Genomic DNA, 18,239 nt, shown 5'->3' on the forward strand with positions numbered 1-18,239 from the left:
CAACTTAAAATGATTTCACTGTTCTTTTTTAAACAAGCCCAGTTTGTATTTTTTCTATACCATAAAAATAAAATCAGCAAAACCACTGATTAGACCAGACTCCTACCTTTATATCCTGTGGATTGATATTAGGATTCGTTTGGCACTGCAGAGGTCCCAGAGTTTGAATATGGAAAATGTAGAGAAGAAATTCATCCCGGGCAGAGAAAGGCCAGCCCACCTCCAGGATGGTGTCACTGATGGTACTTGGTCCAATATTGTGCAGCTGTAAACAAGTGACATGTTATCTAATGACACAGCAGAAGGCAGAGAGATGAAATCAAACTCCATATACTCTAGACCCATTTTAAAAAGCATGTATTGTTGGTTTTAACTCATCTGGACTATGACTATGGAAAATTAAGAAATTCAGAGTCGAAATGGCAAGAAGCACTCTGAAAGCATCGTGGGCTGGTGTTTAGAGAAAACTCTTCAATCTGTGAAGCTCTAAGAGTGGATTTCCTCAGTGAAGACCATACTACCCTCGTCTGATAACTGTGATGCTGGCTTTAAATTTATGTTAATTTAATCGTAGTGCTAGACATTTTAATTTTGATTATATGCCTTCAAAACTTAGTGATTCTCTCTTTACATTGAAATCTGCCTCCGCTTTCTTGACTACTGACTGTCAATTGCAACCATATGTAATGCACTCTCTTTCACCCTCTGGAAGAATGTCCATCCATTAAGAGCCAAGGCGGGTCCATGATCACCACAGTTCATTTCAAGTGCACGTTTCAAAGCTGAGCTCCTTCCGTTTCCATCAGCAAATATCAAGGCAAGAAAGGCCACATCTCATAAAGAGATGAAAGTTTTTTAACACGTGAATCCTGTACTTGGAGGACACAAAATTGTTTGCCCAAAACACCGAGTGCATTTACATTTATTACAGTTTTTTTAAAGTCAGCAGGGATTTTCTTCTGTCTTTTTCTTTTTTTCTCAGTTCTGAAAATTATAGTGATCTATAAAACAATGGATAATTGCTTTTGCTTATTCGATGACCTATTTAATTCATCTTATCAAAGAAGTTTGGCAACTGTTGATATAGTATATTTTGAGTCATGGGATTAGCAATGTACGGAATATTTGATGATTGCTTTTAGCACTACCAGTAACTACCCTAAACTTTTATGATCCACATTTATGCTAAGATTTGAAGCAGAACTGCCCTGAGAATGACTGAGTCTGAATATATTTTCATACTTTAAAGCTTCACCATTCTTGAGCAGAAACCAGCACACACAACTTTATTATTTGACAGCTTTTTTCCTTTTTCTTTTTTCCAGTGAGGTTCTTAATCAGAGTGGCCTTGGAGACTGTGTTATCCTTTTGCTATCAAAAGAGCTTAAGGCAAAGCTTTGATCCAGCTTTGGACAAGACTCCTGAATCTGGGCCACAGGTTGGGAGGATGACAGAGGGTTTCATGCTGATGCTGCCAGGAGTTGAAGCGTCTTCCCCACGTTTGTAAACAGTTCATCACTTTTGAAAAGGCTTTATTGTTAATCTTAGGGGATGTTATTCATGTCCCTTGTAGCTTGAGATGAAAGTCATAGTCAGAATTACTAGATTAGAGGCATGAGTTACATAGGAAAGGAACAGAAGGCATTAGTCGAGAAGGAACCTCAAACGGAATGCCTCGGAACATGGTTTTACCAAAATTCCATGCCTGGTTCCTTGAAAACAAATAGGAATAACTACTCTTTACTGCTAGCACTGACTTTATTTAAAAAAACAAAAAACCAAAAAAACAGAGCAATACCAAACAAAAACCTGAACAACTACTAAAGTAGCCCTTTGCTATATGTTGGTTTCTTTTTAGAAAATTATTTATGTTATTTTTTATTATTATTTTTAGAGATTGGGCCTTGCTATGTTGGCCAGGCTGGTCTTGAGCTTCTGGCCTCAAGTGCTTCTCCTACCTCAGCCTCCCAAAGTGCTGGGATTACAGGCTGGAACCACTGTGCCCAGCCATCTGTGTTGGCTTCTAACTGAAAAAAAGTTTAAATGTTTCAGGTGATGGGTCAGCAGATCCTCTCCCTGTTCACAATTTAGTGCCTGAAATGGGAAAAGAACATCAACTCCTTTTTATGCATCACTGGTTCACTTCTGGAAAATATTTTACTAATCAATGAACTATTTAAAATCTCAGAATATATTCATTTCCAATTTGGGTTCTTTGGATGAAAAGTAAAATTATTTTTATCTATGTACCATATTCCCATCTCATATATTATATATGCTTTTATTTTATTTTATTTTATTTTATTTTATTTTAGAGACATAGTCTCACTCTGTCGCCAGGCTAGAGTGCAGTGGCACGATCTCGGCTGACTGCAACCTCTGCCTCCCGGGGTCAAGCAATTCTCCTCCCTCAGCCTCTTGAGTAGCTGTGACTACAGGCTTACGCCACCATGCCCAGTTAATTTTTGCATTTTTAGTAGAGATAGGGTTTCACCATGTTGGCCAGGATGGTCTTGATCTCTTGACCTCATGATCCACCTACCTTGGCCTCCCAAAGTGCTGGGATTATAGGCATGAGTCACCACACCCAGCCGGTTTTATATCTATATATCTCTCTATATATTTATCTATCTATCTATCTATCTATCTATCTATCTATCTATCTATTAGCACAATAGTGAATAGTTCTTAATATTTTCTGTCTAGTACCTTCTAGTTGGTGACCTTCAGTTTAAAAGATGGGTGGGTTTTAAGGATATCTGAAATATAGGAAAAAATGAAGTAATGTCTAGGAAGCTAGCCATTTTTATGTCTAGGTTGTCCAAATATTTTAAAAACGGAAATAATTAAAAACAACAATGACAACAACAATAACAAGGTAAAGTGTTTTCACCATGTAATGGCTCTCATACTAAGGAACAAGTGATTATATCCAGGATTAATCAACAGAACACCCCACTGCACCCCACTGCAATATGATAGCATCACAGCACAAAGCTAGGCAGTATATACAGCTCAGAACTTGGACTGATGTCTTTTAAAATGCTATCTACTGTAGTCCTAGCACTGTGAGGGGCTCAGGTGGGTGGATCGCTTGAGCTCAGGAGTTCGAGACTAGCCTGGGCAACATGGAGAAACCCCGTCTCTAGAAAAAAATACAAAAATTAGCCAGGTGTGGTGGTGTCTACCTGTAGTCCCAGCTACTCAGAAAGCTGAGATGGGAGGATTGCTTGAGCCCAGAAGGTCGAGGCTGCAGTGAGCTGTGACTGAACCACTGTACTCCAACCTGGGAGACACAGCAAGACCCTGTCTCAAAATAATAATAATCATCATCATGCTACATAGAATTTATTTGCACAGGGCTTAAGAATAAAGCCCTAACACAACTTTCACATAGACAATGGCTACCTCGTAAATATGTTCCACCAATGGTCCAACCTCCTCCTCTTTGTGGGGCTCCTCTTCTGGTTCCCAGTTATGAATGGGTAGAACAATCTGCGGAGGGTGTGACACTCTGCAACATGAAATGTCCTGTTAATTGTTGGCAGTGGCCAAGGTAAAGAATGTTTTACTAGTGGACAGTACACTAACAGAAGCAGAAGAAAGTGGCTTTCAATTTATTTGAGTAGATATTCCCTACAGGGAAAAATATGGAAAGTGACATCCAGTAGAACGACTACAGCCATGGTGAAGGATCTGAAACTGCTACTGTAGGCTCTCCAGCCCAGAAGGCAACTATTTTATAGCATCTCATCTCATGGGCACTAAAGAAGAGAGTGGAGAGTGTTCCTGAGTTGAGATGAATAACCAAACCTATATATCCATCTATTTCACATGTGAGAACGTGTGTGTGTGTGCTGGGGCGGGTGGAGGGGGCGGTTATTTCATCCCTGCTTTAAGCTGTATCAAGAAATGGGACTCTTTTTTGCAGATTAAAAAAGTCTAGGATGCTGTGTGTTGTGTTAAATGTCCAGTTATGAAGAAATATAGTTTCTGGTTGAAGTCATCAGAGTGGAAAAGTGGTCATTGTACATTCCTCCTTCCTATATTTCTTTGGCTTCCCGGGAAAGCTAGGCCCAGAGCCAGAACAAAATAAAGTGTGATTGAGTTATAGAGTGGTCTTATAGATATCTCAAGTGTGAGAGAGAGACAGAGAGTTAAATGGTGTAATTAAGGAAGTAGGATATTAACTTGACATATGATTATTTTTTTTCCTGCAACTTACACCTAGAAAATGAGCATTGGATAAATGACATACAATACATGGCATTATTTCATATAAAAAGCTGATTACAAACTAAGTTGTTATTTTTATAAAATCTTAAGAAAGGTAGTCCTCAAAACAAACCAATGTCTTCTAGCAGTTTTTAGGTAAAATGTCATAGTGCCCTTTTGAAGGTATCCAATAATTAACATGGCCTCTGGCAACTTCAAATGTTAGCAAAGTTTATTGGGTTATATTCTGACCCTAGGGCAAGTAATTTAATTTCTGTATATCTCTCTTTCTTCATCTGGAAAATTATGATAAACTCTTTGGTTTGTGTACCACAAATGATTGGAAAACATCTCAAATGCTTTTGGTCAAAGTTAATTTGACTACATTGTTTTCTAGGAATGACTACATTTTAAAAACAGACAACCCACAGAAATGTTGCTAAATTGCATAGCTCTTTGCATATGTCCTTACTGTGCAATGTTAAATAAGAACAGGGCACAACTTTGCTGGACTGATACCACGAACATTTCTACCTTTATATTGGTTTGTCATTATGCTATGTTCCCTTTTCTTACTTGGTTTGATTAAATCATGACAGACTCCTTTCATCAGAGAGAAGCCCAGAGAGCCTGGGTTTCTATTCCTGTCTTGACAATCTCACCACCCAAAGCCGGAGTTTGCTTTCAGCTTGGCAACAGAGAGTTGAGTTTGTGTTCACAATCCATTGTCCATTGTGAGGTTCTAGGGACACTTTTATTTATTTATTTATTTTGCATAGAGAACAAACACAGCACAGAAGCTGAACACATTTTCTCTGAAAACTTTTGTTTTTATGGTTATCAATCCACAGGACTGGTCATAAATTCCCTAGGTTCATAGAATTATACGTATTTGAATCTTGACCAGTACTATGGAGATGATATCGTCAAAACCCTTCATTTTATACATGAAAGGAAGACTGTTGTACAGGAAAGTAGAGGGTTAGTTGCAGGTGAGATCTAGAACTCGGATCCTAAGTATTAGCTACTCTATTTCTAATATAAAATGCACCATCGGGGCTCCTAAGCTGCAGTGGTATTTAGTGAGGATGACTTAAACTTCCTGGCATAGGTCTGTAACAAAAAATCAAATAGAAGTCTATGAAGAAACACATAATCTATCAAAACATCATATCAAAATCATTTAAAAAGCATGGGTCACAAAACTCAGTTATTTACCCTCTGAAGACTACTTCAAATCCAGGGAAACCATGGTAAAGAATGGTTCTCTAAAGATCTCAACTAAATCAGTGTTCATGGTTTTCAAAGTGAATTTTTTAGAAAGAAGGAAGAAAGCAAGCAACACAGAATATATTGAAGTAATTTGCCTAGGATGAACAGCCAGTGTGGTAATCTTACAACCCTCACTGCATACCCTTCCATCCTAAGATGGAAGCTAGACCATTATCCCAGTGAGACCCTCAGATAGGAAGAAGCCTGGGGTACTGTTAATGGTAACAACAAACATGAGAAATGCATTTTGGGAGAAGCAAGGAATTAGTTTTTTTAAAAAAATTAAACATTATTTTGAGATAATTCTAGATTCATATGTAGTTGTAAGAAATAATATGGAGAGATTCCATGTACTATTTAGCAGTTTCCCCAATTGTAACAGCTTGCAAAACCAAAATGTGATATTGTATGTAATATCACAACCAGAATATTGTCATTGACAGAGTCAAGAACACTTCTATCACCACCAAGACCCCCTTTTACAGGAACATCCACTTCCCTCTGTCCCTGTCTCCTCCATATCTCTTGGCAACCACTAATCTGTTCCTCGTTTATATAATTCTGTCATTTCAAGAATGTTATATAATTGGAATCATACAGGATGCAATCTTTTGGGATTGGCTTTTTTGACTCTGCATACTTCCCTAAAGGTCCTTCTGTCGATTGTTCATTCCTGTTTATTGTTTAGTGATATTCTATGGGATGGATGTACCATGATTTGTTTAACTATCAACCCGTCAAAGGACATTGGGCTGTTTGCAGTTTCTGGCCATTATTAACAAAGCTGCTATAAAGATTTATTTATGGATTTTTTTTTTTTTTTAGGTTTGCAGCCTGAGCATCATCTTTCTTAATCTCTTTTTCCTTATGATGCTTTTTTTTTTTTTAATTATACTTTAAGTTCTAAGGTACATGTGTACAACGTGCAGGTTTGTTACATATGTATACTTGTGCCATGTTGGTGTGCTGCACCCATCAACTTGTCAGCACCCATCAACTCATCATTGACATCAGGTGTAACTCCCAATGCCACCCCTCCCCCCTCCCTATTTATGGATTCTTGTGTGAACTTAAGTTTTCATTTCTCTGGAATAAAGGAATTAGGTTTTCAGTAAGTTGAAGTATATACGCAATCAGGAAATTCAAATCTGAGGATTTGGTAGTGTGTTGTGAATCCTGTTTCAAATCCTTGTTTTCAAACCCTATCATTCCCAAATAGCAAAGACTACCACGTATTGTATGGAACAGTCTTGACCCTACCTGCTGTGGACAGTATCCTATGCAAACCTCAGTTGTTCATGTTTGTGGTCTCTCTTAGTGCATACCCATTCAATCTTGATTATTTTACAAAATCTGCAATCTTACTACTCTTCATGAACTCAGTGTATGTGGTGCTGTCTCTTGTGGCCAAGTTTACTTCTCACAGACATGTGCTGAACTGATCCTTTGTACCACGAAATGCATACAGATCTGCTTAAAGATGATGTTTTCTAGCTTTGAAAGAAATGGAAAAATTCTCAGTATTTTTTTCCCACTCAAATAAATAAATCCACTTTTGTTATTTTTTAATTATAAAAGAAGTAGATAAAAAACTGCTTAAAATAAAGCATGATAAATTACATCAGAATAAACACCACGGACCAAAAAAAAAAAGAAATTTCCGGGAGAGAACAGGGAAGATTTTCAAACAGTAGCTGTTTGTTCTTTGATGTATTAAACATTGAAACCAATGTTTTGCTGCATATTTGCAGGAAAGAGTTACACTATGTAAATGGCTAAAAAGGATTTTAACACAGTCTTAGTGAATAAACTGTGGCCAGTTGTTGGACATTAATCTAGCTATTAAAGTAACCACCTTCATATGAGAAACCCAACTTTAATGATCTGTTTTGATTATTGGCAAAAGTGAATAGAAATTTCCTTCTTTTTTTTACTGTAAGTAATGACAGTAATATTGAAAATATTAATCTCATAAAATGGATATTGAGAATAAAGATAGTTATATTCAGCCATTAGTTGTCTTGGATTTAGTTATGTCCTAACAAATAGAAATATTTCCCAATTTTTAAATTTGTTTTGGAATTAAGAAACAGTTTCAACTTATTTTTGGCTAGAAAAACTAAGAAACACTAAGCCTAAAGAAGGAGACAAAAGTTCATATACATTAATTATAAGCTTTGAAAAGATATAAAAATAAGATAGTAAAAAATAATGCTTGTGTTTTTTTCTCTGATTTTTAAAAATAGCAATTTTCTCATCGAGAGAGATAAGAGAATGAAATTAGAAGTCAACAAAAATAAAACATCTAGATTAGCTCCAAATATCTGTAAATCAAACAAGTCACTTCCAGTGAGTCAACTCATGACTAAGGAAGGAGTCACAAAGAAAACTAGAAAATATTTTAAGCTGAGTTATAACAAAAAACCCAACATATCAACATTTTGGTATGCTGCTAAATTTATACCTCTAAATGCTTATATACAAAAAAAAGTCTCCAGTCAAACATAAAATTTCTGCATAGAAGAACTAGAAATGGGAGAGAAAGTCAAATCCAAAGAAAGCATGAGAAAGGATAACAAGAAAAACTGAAACCAATAAAATAGAAAAAAAGAAAAGAAAAAATAAAGAAAACAAAGAAAAATTAATAAAACAAAAAATGGATTCTTTGAAAAGATCACTAAACTCTAGCCAGACTGATCAGAAAATGTTAAAAAAAAAGAAAGAAAAAAGGAGAAGATATAAACTACCCATTTCAATAATGATGGAGAAGACATCACTAGAAATCCTACAGCTATTAAAAGGACAGTGAGAGAATATTATGAACAACGTTATGCCAATACATGTAACAACTCAGATGAAATAGACAAATTCCTTTAATGAGAAACTACCACAGCCCATTCAAATAGAAATATATATTATAAATAACCTTACGTCTAAGAATGAAGTTGACTTGTTCAAAACCTTCCTACAAAAAAATCCCCACAAAACCCTCCAGACTCAGAAGTCTTCATTGAATTTTACCAAATATTTGAGGAATAAATAATACCAACTCTACATGAATTACTCCAGGAAATAAAGCAGATGAAGGAATACTTACAAATCATTTTATGGAGCTAGCGTTCACCAGATACCCAAATTAGAAAAAGATATCGTGAGAAAGGAAAACTACAGATCAGTACTTCTTACGAACATAGATGTAAAAGTCACTAATAAAATTTTAGCAAGTCGAATCCCAGAATATCTAAAAAGGATAATCATCAAGACTAAATGTGTTTCTTCTCCAGAATGCAAGTTTGATTTAAAATTCAAAACCAAAAATTAATCAGTTCACCACTTTAATGGATAAAAAAGGAAAACAATTTAACCATCTTCATATACACAGAAAAAGCATTTGAAAAAACTGAACATACATTCATGTTAAAAATTCTCAAGAAAAGTAGAAATAAGAGAGAACATCCTCAACTTGATCAGGGGTGTCTGATCAACAAAATCCCTGCAGCTGGCATCAAACTTGATAGTAAAAGGCTGAATGGTGTTCTTGTAAAATTGAACAAGGCAAGGATATCTCTTTTTACCACTTCTATTGATCATGCACTGGTTTTGCTAGTCTATGCTATAAGAGAAGAAAAAAAAATGAAAGGCATAACTATGTAACAAATAATTTAACCTTATCCAAGAAGAGGTCTGGCCTTGGCCCTCAGCTTCTGGGGGTAATGCCTAAGCTCTTGGAATTGTATGCCTGATAGGAATAGCTTTGCTTGCCTGGAGCCTTGAATCACAGTGGATATCCTAACAATATGATTTAGAGTGGGGGTTGTTCGTACCAGAAAGACCAACAATGTGATATAGAGTGGAAGCTTTGGTCACATCATATCAATCAACTTGGAGACTGAGATCAATTATATGGGCAGATGATCAATCACATGGGCAGATGATCAATCAATCATGCCTATGTCGTAGAACCCCAGTAAAAACTCTGACCACTGAGGCTTGGGTGAGCTTCCCTGGTAGGTGATACTCCATGCATATTGTCACATGTCAATAGCAGAAAAGTAACATCCCTTAACTCCACAGGGGAGAACAATGGAAGCCCTGTGTTTGATCCTTTTCCAGATTCCACAGTATGTATTTCTTCCCTTGACTGATTTTAATGTCTCTTCTCTCTGTAATAATCTCTGTAAGTGTAATAGCTTTCAATGAGTTCTGTGTACTTCTACTGAATTTTTTGACACCGAGGGTGGTTTTGGGAATCACGTGAATTTGCAGTTGGTGTGAAAAATGCAGGTGATCTTGTGTGGGGACTGTCCCCTCTAACTTTATAATTGGATAAACTTTTGCGTATGCAGATGGGAAAATAAGAAAAAAGTCTTTATTCGCAGACAACATAATTTTATAGAAGATACTAGGAAATATGTAAACAAAAAGCTACTAGAATTTACAAATGAATTTGTCAAAATCTCAGGATACATTCCTATATTTCAAGCCTTATTATTATATAGATTAGATAGCTGTACATACATACATACATCAATAGAAGAGAATAGCAAATCCAGAAATAGACTCTCACATATAATAATGGATTTTCAACAAAAGTGCCAAAGTAATTCAATGGGGGTAAAAATGGTCTTTTCAACAAACGGCATTAGGTATTCATGTGTAAAAGTGGGTCAGGTACAGTGGCTTATGCCTGTAATCCTAGCACTTTGGGAGGCTGAGGCAGGAAGATTGCTTGAGGCCAGGAATTCAAGATCAGCTTGGGCAATATAGTGGGAGCTCATCTCCAAAAACTTTTAAACATTAACTTGGCATGGTGGTGCATGCCTGCAGTCCCAGCTGCTTGGAAGGCTGCAGTGGGAGGATCACTTGAACCCAGGAGTTGGAGGCTGCAGTGAGATTTGATTGCGCCACTGCACTTCAGCCTGGGAGACAGAATGAGACCTTGTCTCAAAAAAAAAAAAAAAAAAAAAAAAAGACCCTGGGCCCTCACCTCACACCAGATACAACAATTAGCTTATAATTATAGCTCCAAGTGTAAAACCTGAAATTATACAACTCCTAGAAGAAAATACAGGTGAAAATCTTTGTGACTTTGGAACAGCGTTATTTCAAATTAGGACACAAAGAACACAAACCATTAAAAAACCAACTGGATTTCATCAAACTTTTGCTCCTTGAACATCGCTATTAAGGAAATATAAACCCAAACTGTATACTGGGAGAAAATAATCACAAGACACATATTTGGTAAATGGCTTTTTATCCAGAATATACAAAGAACTTCTACAACTGGATAATGAGACAGAAAACCCAATAAATGGGTAAAAGATTTGAAGGAACACTTCACCAAAAATGAGATATTGATGGCAAATAAGCACTGAAAAGTTGCCCAATGTAACTAGTCATTAAGCAAATGAAAACTAAAAACTCAGCGGTACACTATAAGCTTACTAGAATGACTAAATACAAACCAACATAAAGCACATGCTGGGAAAAATGGCGCATGACTACAACTCTCATGCATGACTGATGGGAGTGAATAATGGAAACAGTATAGCCCTTCTGGAAAACAGTTGCACAGTTTCCTGTAAAGATACACTTATCATACAACTCAGTAATTACATTTGTGAGAGCAAATATTCCAACAAAGATCTGCACATGAATACTTATAGCAGCTTTATTCTTCAGAGCTCAAACTGAAGACAACTCAAATGTTCACCAACAAGTGAATGGATGAACAATTCACTGGACATCCATCCATACAATGGAATACTTCTCAGCAGTAAAGAGAAACCATCATAGCAAAGACTTGGAACCAACCGAAATGCCCATCAATGATAGACTGGATAGAGAAAATGTGGCACATATACACCATAGAATACTATGCAGTCATAAAAAAAGGATTTCATGTCTTTTGCAGGGACATGGATGAAGCTGGAAACCATCATTCTCAGCAAACTAACACAGGAACAGAAAACCAAACACCACATGTTCTCACTCCTAAGTGGGAGTTGAACAATGAGAACACATGAACACAGGGAAGGGAACATCACACAGCGGGGCCTGTCAGAGGATGCCTCGAGGGTTAGGGGAGGGAAAGCGTTAGGAGAAATACCTAATGTAGATGACGGGTTGATGAGTGCAGCAAACCATCATGGCACGTGTATACCTATGTAACAAACCTGCACATTCTGCACATGTATCCCAGAACTTAAAGTATAATAATAAAAGTATATATATAAAAAGAAATTGTCTACTGATACATCCAAGAACATAGATGTTTCTCAAGTGCATGAGGTTAGGTGGAAGAAGCCAGCATCATTCCCAATGACTTATATGACATTATAGATCATTCTGGAAAAAGGCAAAACTATAGTGACAGAAAATAGGCCAAGGTTGCCAGGGTCTCGGGGTGGGGAAGGGTTGATTATAAAGTAGTCCAAAAGAACTATGTGGAGTGATGGTACTGTTCTATATTGTATGTTCTTTCCATGTCATAACTTCTTCAACTAGACACCTAAAAAGGATGAATTTTACTTTATGTAATTTATATTCCAATAAATCTACTTTTGAGAAACCCCACAAACTCCATAAACTGTTGAAAGATACTGGCAATCTTTGTAACTGATATAGGATTAGTGCCTAAACTCTAGAATAGAAAAGACTTTCTATACACTAATGAGAAAAAGTCAACTCTTTTAGTAGAACTATGTGCAAAAAAGGCTGGGTGTGGTGGCTCATGCTGTAATCCCAGCACTTTGGGAGACCAAGGCAGGTGGATCACCTGAGGTCCAGAGTTCAAGACCAGGCTGGCCAACATGGCGAAACCCCATCTCTACTAAATATACGTAACACCAAACTCTTTTTGGTATTGTGTACCAGGGGACTACAAGTTAAAGTAAGGTACCATTTCTTATCCACCATTCTGGCTCAAAAACCTGATCATGTTGAGAGTTAGCTGACAGTGTGGGGAAACGGAAACTTCACCCACTTCTTACGGGAGTGTAATTTGGCATAAGTATTTTGAAAAAGACTTTGGTATTATGTCGTAAAGTTAAATACAGCCTACTCTCTCATCCTGAATTTCCACTTCTAAGCATATCCTCTGCTGACGTTCTTCTCCATGTGTACTGGAAGATATGTACAAAAAACAATTGCAAAAAGGTAAATAATAAAAGCCCTGCATTTTCATCAAGAGTAGAATAGATAAATAAATTATGGTATATTTTTGCCAGGCACGGTGGCTCAGGCCTGTAATAATCCTGGCACTTTGGGAGGCTGAGGCGGGCAGATTCACCTGAAGGCAGGAGTTCGAGACCAGCCTGGTCACCATGGTGAAACCCTGTCTCTACTAACAATACAAAAATTAGCCAAGCATGGTGCATGCCTGTAATCCCAGCTACTGAGGAGGCTGAGGCCCAAGAATCACTTGAACCCAGGAGGTGGAGGTTGCAGTGAGCCAAGATCAGCCTGGGTGATAGAGTGAGGCCCAGTCTCAAAATAAAGTAAAATAAGATAAACTATGATATAGTTTTACAATGTAACACTCAGGCAGTTGATATGAATGACTTACAGGCATGTGCACTAAAATGAATCTCAAAAACATTGGTTTGAATGGAAAAAAATCAGAAACATACATAGAATATGATTTTATGTAGATAAGTTTCAAAAAACAATATCCCAGGCAGGATAGATAGCATGATCATTTCAAAGCATGAGCTCTGGAGACAGTTGCCTATATTTACATTCTGGCATTTTCTAGTTTAACCTTCAACTCCTTGGGCCACAATTCCCTCACCTGTACAAGGAGGATACTAGTTCATTTTAAGATGGGCTAACTTGGACTAGCACCCAGAAAGGAACGGTACATGTTAGACATTGCTATTATTCTCTAATCCGACAGGGGGCGCCCCAGCGGCACCAGGACAGCAGGGCAGGACCCATGGCAGCACTGGCTCTGCCTGCAGAAATACCAGCTGTCATCACGGAAGCTTGTAAACCACCGTGGAAAAGGAAGGAAACCAGGATTCTGGAACCCCAGTGACAACTTGGTCCAAAATACCAGTTGACATTTTTAGCCAATGACATTGTTTTGAAAAACAATGATTTGTTTGTTCAAAACCAGATTGTGATTTTCTGAATCCGTGATTGTTCTGAAAAACCAGAATCATCAGAAAAAAAAAAAAAAAAATCAATGAAGTCCAACTTCATTCAAGATAAGAACTACACACAACCCATTTCTGATTTCTTTTTCCCCCAGGCATGGATTTTGCAGCTGGTTGTCATTTCCTTGACCCTTCTCCCCCTGTCTCTCAATTGATTGCTTATTGGCACCTTCCTTAAAGAATAGGACCAAAGAAAAAAGATATCCCAATCAACCCTTGCATCTGAGAGTTAGTCATTTATTAAACTCCAGATGTGGCGTGGTAAGGCTAAAATGTCATCATGCTAAAATAATTATTGGAGAATTGAGACTTTTTTTCAGGGAATCACATGGTTGTCTACTTTATCGGGCTTCTTATCAACTGGTTTTTATGGTTTGATTACTGCACCGTCAATTTGGGGAATAAAGTGATTTCTTTTTTTTTTTTTTTGAGACGGAGTTTCACTCTTGTCACCTAGGCTGAAGTGCAATGGCACGATCTTGGCTCACTGCAACCTCTGCCTCCCGGGTTCAAGTGATTCTCCTGCCTCAGCCCCCTGATTAGCTGGGATTATACGCTTGGCTAATTTTTGTATTTTTAGGAGAGATGGGGTTTCACGATGTTGGCTAGGCTCGTCTCAAACTCCTGACCTCAGGTGATCTGCTCACTGGATTACAGACATGAGCCACCACACCCGGCATAAAGTGATTTCTTGTTTTGATATTCTTGGAGTTACTTATTATTTAGGGTTTACTCTGCTTTCCAATGGAAGGCTAATAACAATCAGTAGAAAAGAGTGAAAATTAATATCCAAAATGAACTGTGATCTCTAATGCATCAGGAAAATTCCACATCATTTTCACTAGTATTTTATCTTAACCCTACATACAGAAGGCTATAATACTATTACAACGCATTGCTTACTACTTACCCTCTTATTTCCACCTGCGCTACAGCAGTGATGTTGATTTGCAGGCTCACAAAATTGCTGTCTGGATTGTCCTTGTTCGAACTAAAACACAGGGACATGTGATTTAAATCTATCTGCTCAGATGTATTATTACAATATATGATCATAAACATTCTGTATATCACAGGAGCAACACATATTACTAACCTGATCATTCAGGAAACAAGTGTATTCATTCTCCAAAATCATAACCATTTGTACAGAGAAATGCTAAGATCTTTGAGGATCAATAGTAATGTAACAACTATCTATGAAGAGACACTCTATCTGGAAATACAATAGATATCTGGATAAACTAACACTTCTTTTTTTTTTTTTTTTTGAGATGGAGTCTCCCTCTGTTGCCAGGCTGGAGTGCAGTGGCTCAGTGTCAGCTCACTGCAACCTCTGACTCCCCAATTCAAGCAATTCTCCTACCTCAACCTCCCAGGTAGCTGGAACTACAGGCACACGCCACTATGCCCAGTTAATTTTTGTATTTGTAGTAGAGACGGGATTTCACCATGTTGGCCAGGATGGTCTCGATCTCTCTACCTCATGATCCGCCCACCTCAGGCTCCCAAAGTGCTGGGATTACAGGTGCGATCCACCATGCCTGGCCAAAACTAACACTTTTTAAAATGGCTAAACCAAAAAGGTATTGAACTGAGTTCATTTTGCAATTTCTACCTTGGACAAATTCCTTAACAACTCTGTGCATATCATGTTCATTGCCCATTTAATAGGAAGTGACAGCACAGCCAACTCCTGATTTTTCTTGCTAATAAAGAGAAGAGCTGGCATGAATAATGCAGAGAAACACATAATCAAAACAGCATTTGTGTTTGGCTCTGGGATGCATCATACCATACATTGGCTTGGCAGCAATTTCATCTTCCTTACGGGTTATTTCTTAAGTTAATATTAAAATAAGCATATATTCACTGCGTACTCACCAGATAACTAGGACAAGGAGTTGGAGGGTATTTTAAAAGACCAGTTTAAATTACACACTTTTCATTACCCACAATGCCCTGAATATAGACCCAAGGAAGTTGGGAAGTTCATAAACAGGCAATTAGGAGATGACATGGATATTTACAAAATGCATTAAGAGTGTCTAGATAGAATGTGTGTGTTTAACAATACTTCTTTGAACAGTGACAAAATTATTTTTTAAGTTTGCTGGGGTTTTTTCTCTCCAGCAAATATAATTAGATATGAAACAACTTTTAAAAATGCATGGGTTTCAAAATGCATGTGCTATGAGGAAAATAAAACATACTTTACAAAGAGTCTCAACCAGTAACTGGGTTTTGAAGGCAGCTTCCATCTGCATTTTATAATCCTAATTATGCTTTTACTGAAGTCACTAAAAACTTAGGCAGCTTTTAGCAAACCGAGACACAGCCACATCACCACTAACAGGTCATGTTTACATTCAGGTGTCATTAGGAAGAGAAGGCGTCCTCTTTTTGTCATCAAATCTCACTCTGATTCGATGGACAAGCTCTAGCACCAAGAGGATGGTAACAGGGTAGGTTCTGACTAGCTTTTGAAACTTTCCAAATGTGAAAGCTGGAAAGGATATGATAAAATTCTGCTTTCAAAGCAGGAGGAGGCAGAATTGTTCCCATGATGCTTTTGAGAAGTCCTGGCCGATTGTATATACTGATAAGACAACTTAAACTGCAACCACACATAAAAGATATAAACAGGCAAATGTCAGGCTCATTTCCTGGAATGGAGCATCGCCACTAAACCCATGACTGAGCTTAAGGGACTTGTTCCAGAGGCTGAACCCCAGTTTCCAGGCCATTTTATTAAGATCACATCTGGGGAGGATCAGTCAACTAAAAAAATGTCTGTGTGTGTTTTTAAAGCAGTATTCTGAATTCTAACCACTAAGAAGTAATTAAGTAATTTTACTTATTGTAGACTTTATGGTTCTAAATATATTATGAGTAATTCTTTAGTTTGGAAATTTAAATATATTTTTACCACAGATTAACCAGACTTTTTTCTATTTCTAGTTCACTACTGCTTGGCAGCTGTGGAAATTAGAATTATGAAAAAACAAAGTTTCATATATATAAGTTATTGCATAATTCTATTGTATTTTCTTCCCAAGTGGTTTAAATAACACACTTTTCATTACCCACAATACCGTGAATATGTAAATAGACATTGAATATTGAAATTATCCTTGAAAACAAGTCTAACACTAGGCTTTTAGAGGCTGTTTTGAAATGCAGCAAGAACAGCAGCAGACTCTGAGTCCAGACCTTCTAGTCGGCTAATCAAAATCATCTTTTGTCACACAGACTTGCCATGACACTTGCTACTGCATACCAGTGGTGTCAGCAAAATCTCCTGGTAAGAAAGGAACCAGGCTTGATAAATAACTCGGATGCTTCCTTGACCTCTTTCCTGAAAGGAAAGCTCCCTCACTAATACCACTGCTACATCCAAACAAGCCATCCATCACCGCCATGGAAGCTGAACTATTTAAACTGTTGGTGCTGGTTCTACACAAAGAATGATGAATTTCCTCTCCACAACTGCACCCTATGTTATATACTATGGATAGACTTGTTTTTCACTTTATTACTCCGATGCTATTTTCTTTTTCCTTACTATTTCCTATTTCCTGTATTCTAACATTCCTTCTATGCTTTCTGTGGTCTTTGGAATGTCAGCAAAGAAAACACAGTATTCATCTCACCATTACTAAGGAAGCAACTCTGAGATGGTTACCAAGACCTGTTTGTATGTGGCAATTGCAATCTGAGACCCGTTGGACACAGGGAGGAAAATGTTTATGTCATGTAGAGTGAGGGCATGGAGAGATCGCTTAATGCAAATATTTGGTAACAGGAAATACTTTAAGTTTATTAACATATAAAGCCCATTTCTCTCTTGACTTCTATTTGTGGAAAAGGGATTCATTAAATGCAGGTCATGGCAGTCAATATATGCCTGTAAGAGTTTAGACTTCAGAACATTTGGTTTAATTTATTTTTGGTTTAAACACATTTAAACCAAATGCAAAACCATCCATCTACATCCTTATTTACAGCTTTGGAGTCAGCCAGCAAACCATGCAGATAAATACTCAGCTCTCAAATACCCTAGTAACTGAATTTTTACAGTGTTTTACTCAAACATTGTATTCTTTTTTTTTTTTTTTAAGATGGGGTCTCACTCTTATCACCCAGGCTGGAGTGCAGTGGCTCAATCTTGACTCACTGCAACCTCCGCCTCCCAGGTTCAAGTGATTCCCCAGCCTCAGCCTCCATAGAAGCTGGGACTACAGGCTTGCACCTGTACTTTTATTAGAGAAAAGGTTTCACCATGTTGGCTAGGCTGGTCTCGAACTCCTGACCTCAAGTGATCCACCTGCCTTGGACTCCCAAAATGCTGGGATTACAGGCATGATCCACCGTGCCTGGCCTCAAACACTGTATTCTTGCTTTTATACCTATAACGTATGTTTTGGGAATTTAATGCTGTATGTATATTCCAGTTCTTTCTGCATTTCTGCATTTTTATATTTTTTTAGGGTAATGTTAAAATAGTCATAAGTAGAAATGGAATGTAATCAGTCATGACCCTTTGTTTTAGATGAAGGGGAATGTTAAAAATGTGGCCATTTCTGTTTT

At 37.4% G+C, this 18,239-nt stretch overlaps 1 protein-coding gene across 3 annotated transcripts in view; it reads right to left on the reverse strand.

Moving 5' to 3' along the window:
* The window catches only part of ITGA8 (integrin subunit alpha 8), a 196,789-nt gene that overhangs the window by 54,382 nt on the left and 124,168 nt on the right, over positions 1-18,239 (reverse strand). For all 3 annotated transcript variants that reach the window (XM_001089317.5, XM_028826016.2, XM_077945857.1), the window contains exons 23-25: positions 14,560-14,640; positions 3,409-3,514; positions 107-265 (exon numbers count right to left, since the gene is read on the reverse strand). In XM_001089317.5, the coding sequence (XP_001089317.3) occupies positions 107-265; positions 3,409-3,514; positions 14,560-14,640 (346 nt within the window). The remainder of the gene's footprint in view (positions 1-106; positions 266-3,408; positions 3,515-14,559; positions 14,641-18,239) is intronic.

The sequence above is a fragment of the Macaca mulatta genome, chromosome 9 (assembly GCF_049350105.2).
Source record: "Macaca mulatta isolate MMU2019108-1 chromosome 9, T2T-MMU8v2.0, whole genome shotgun sequence".
Lineage (NCBI taxonomy): Eukaryota > Metazoa > Chordata > Mammalia > Primates > Cercopithecidae > Macaca > Macaca mulatta.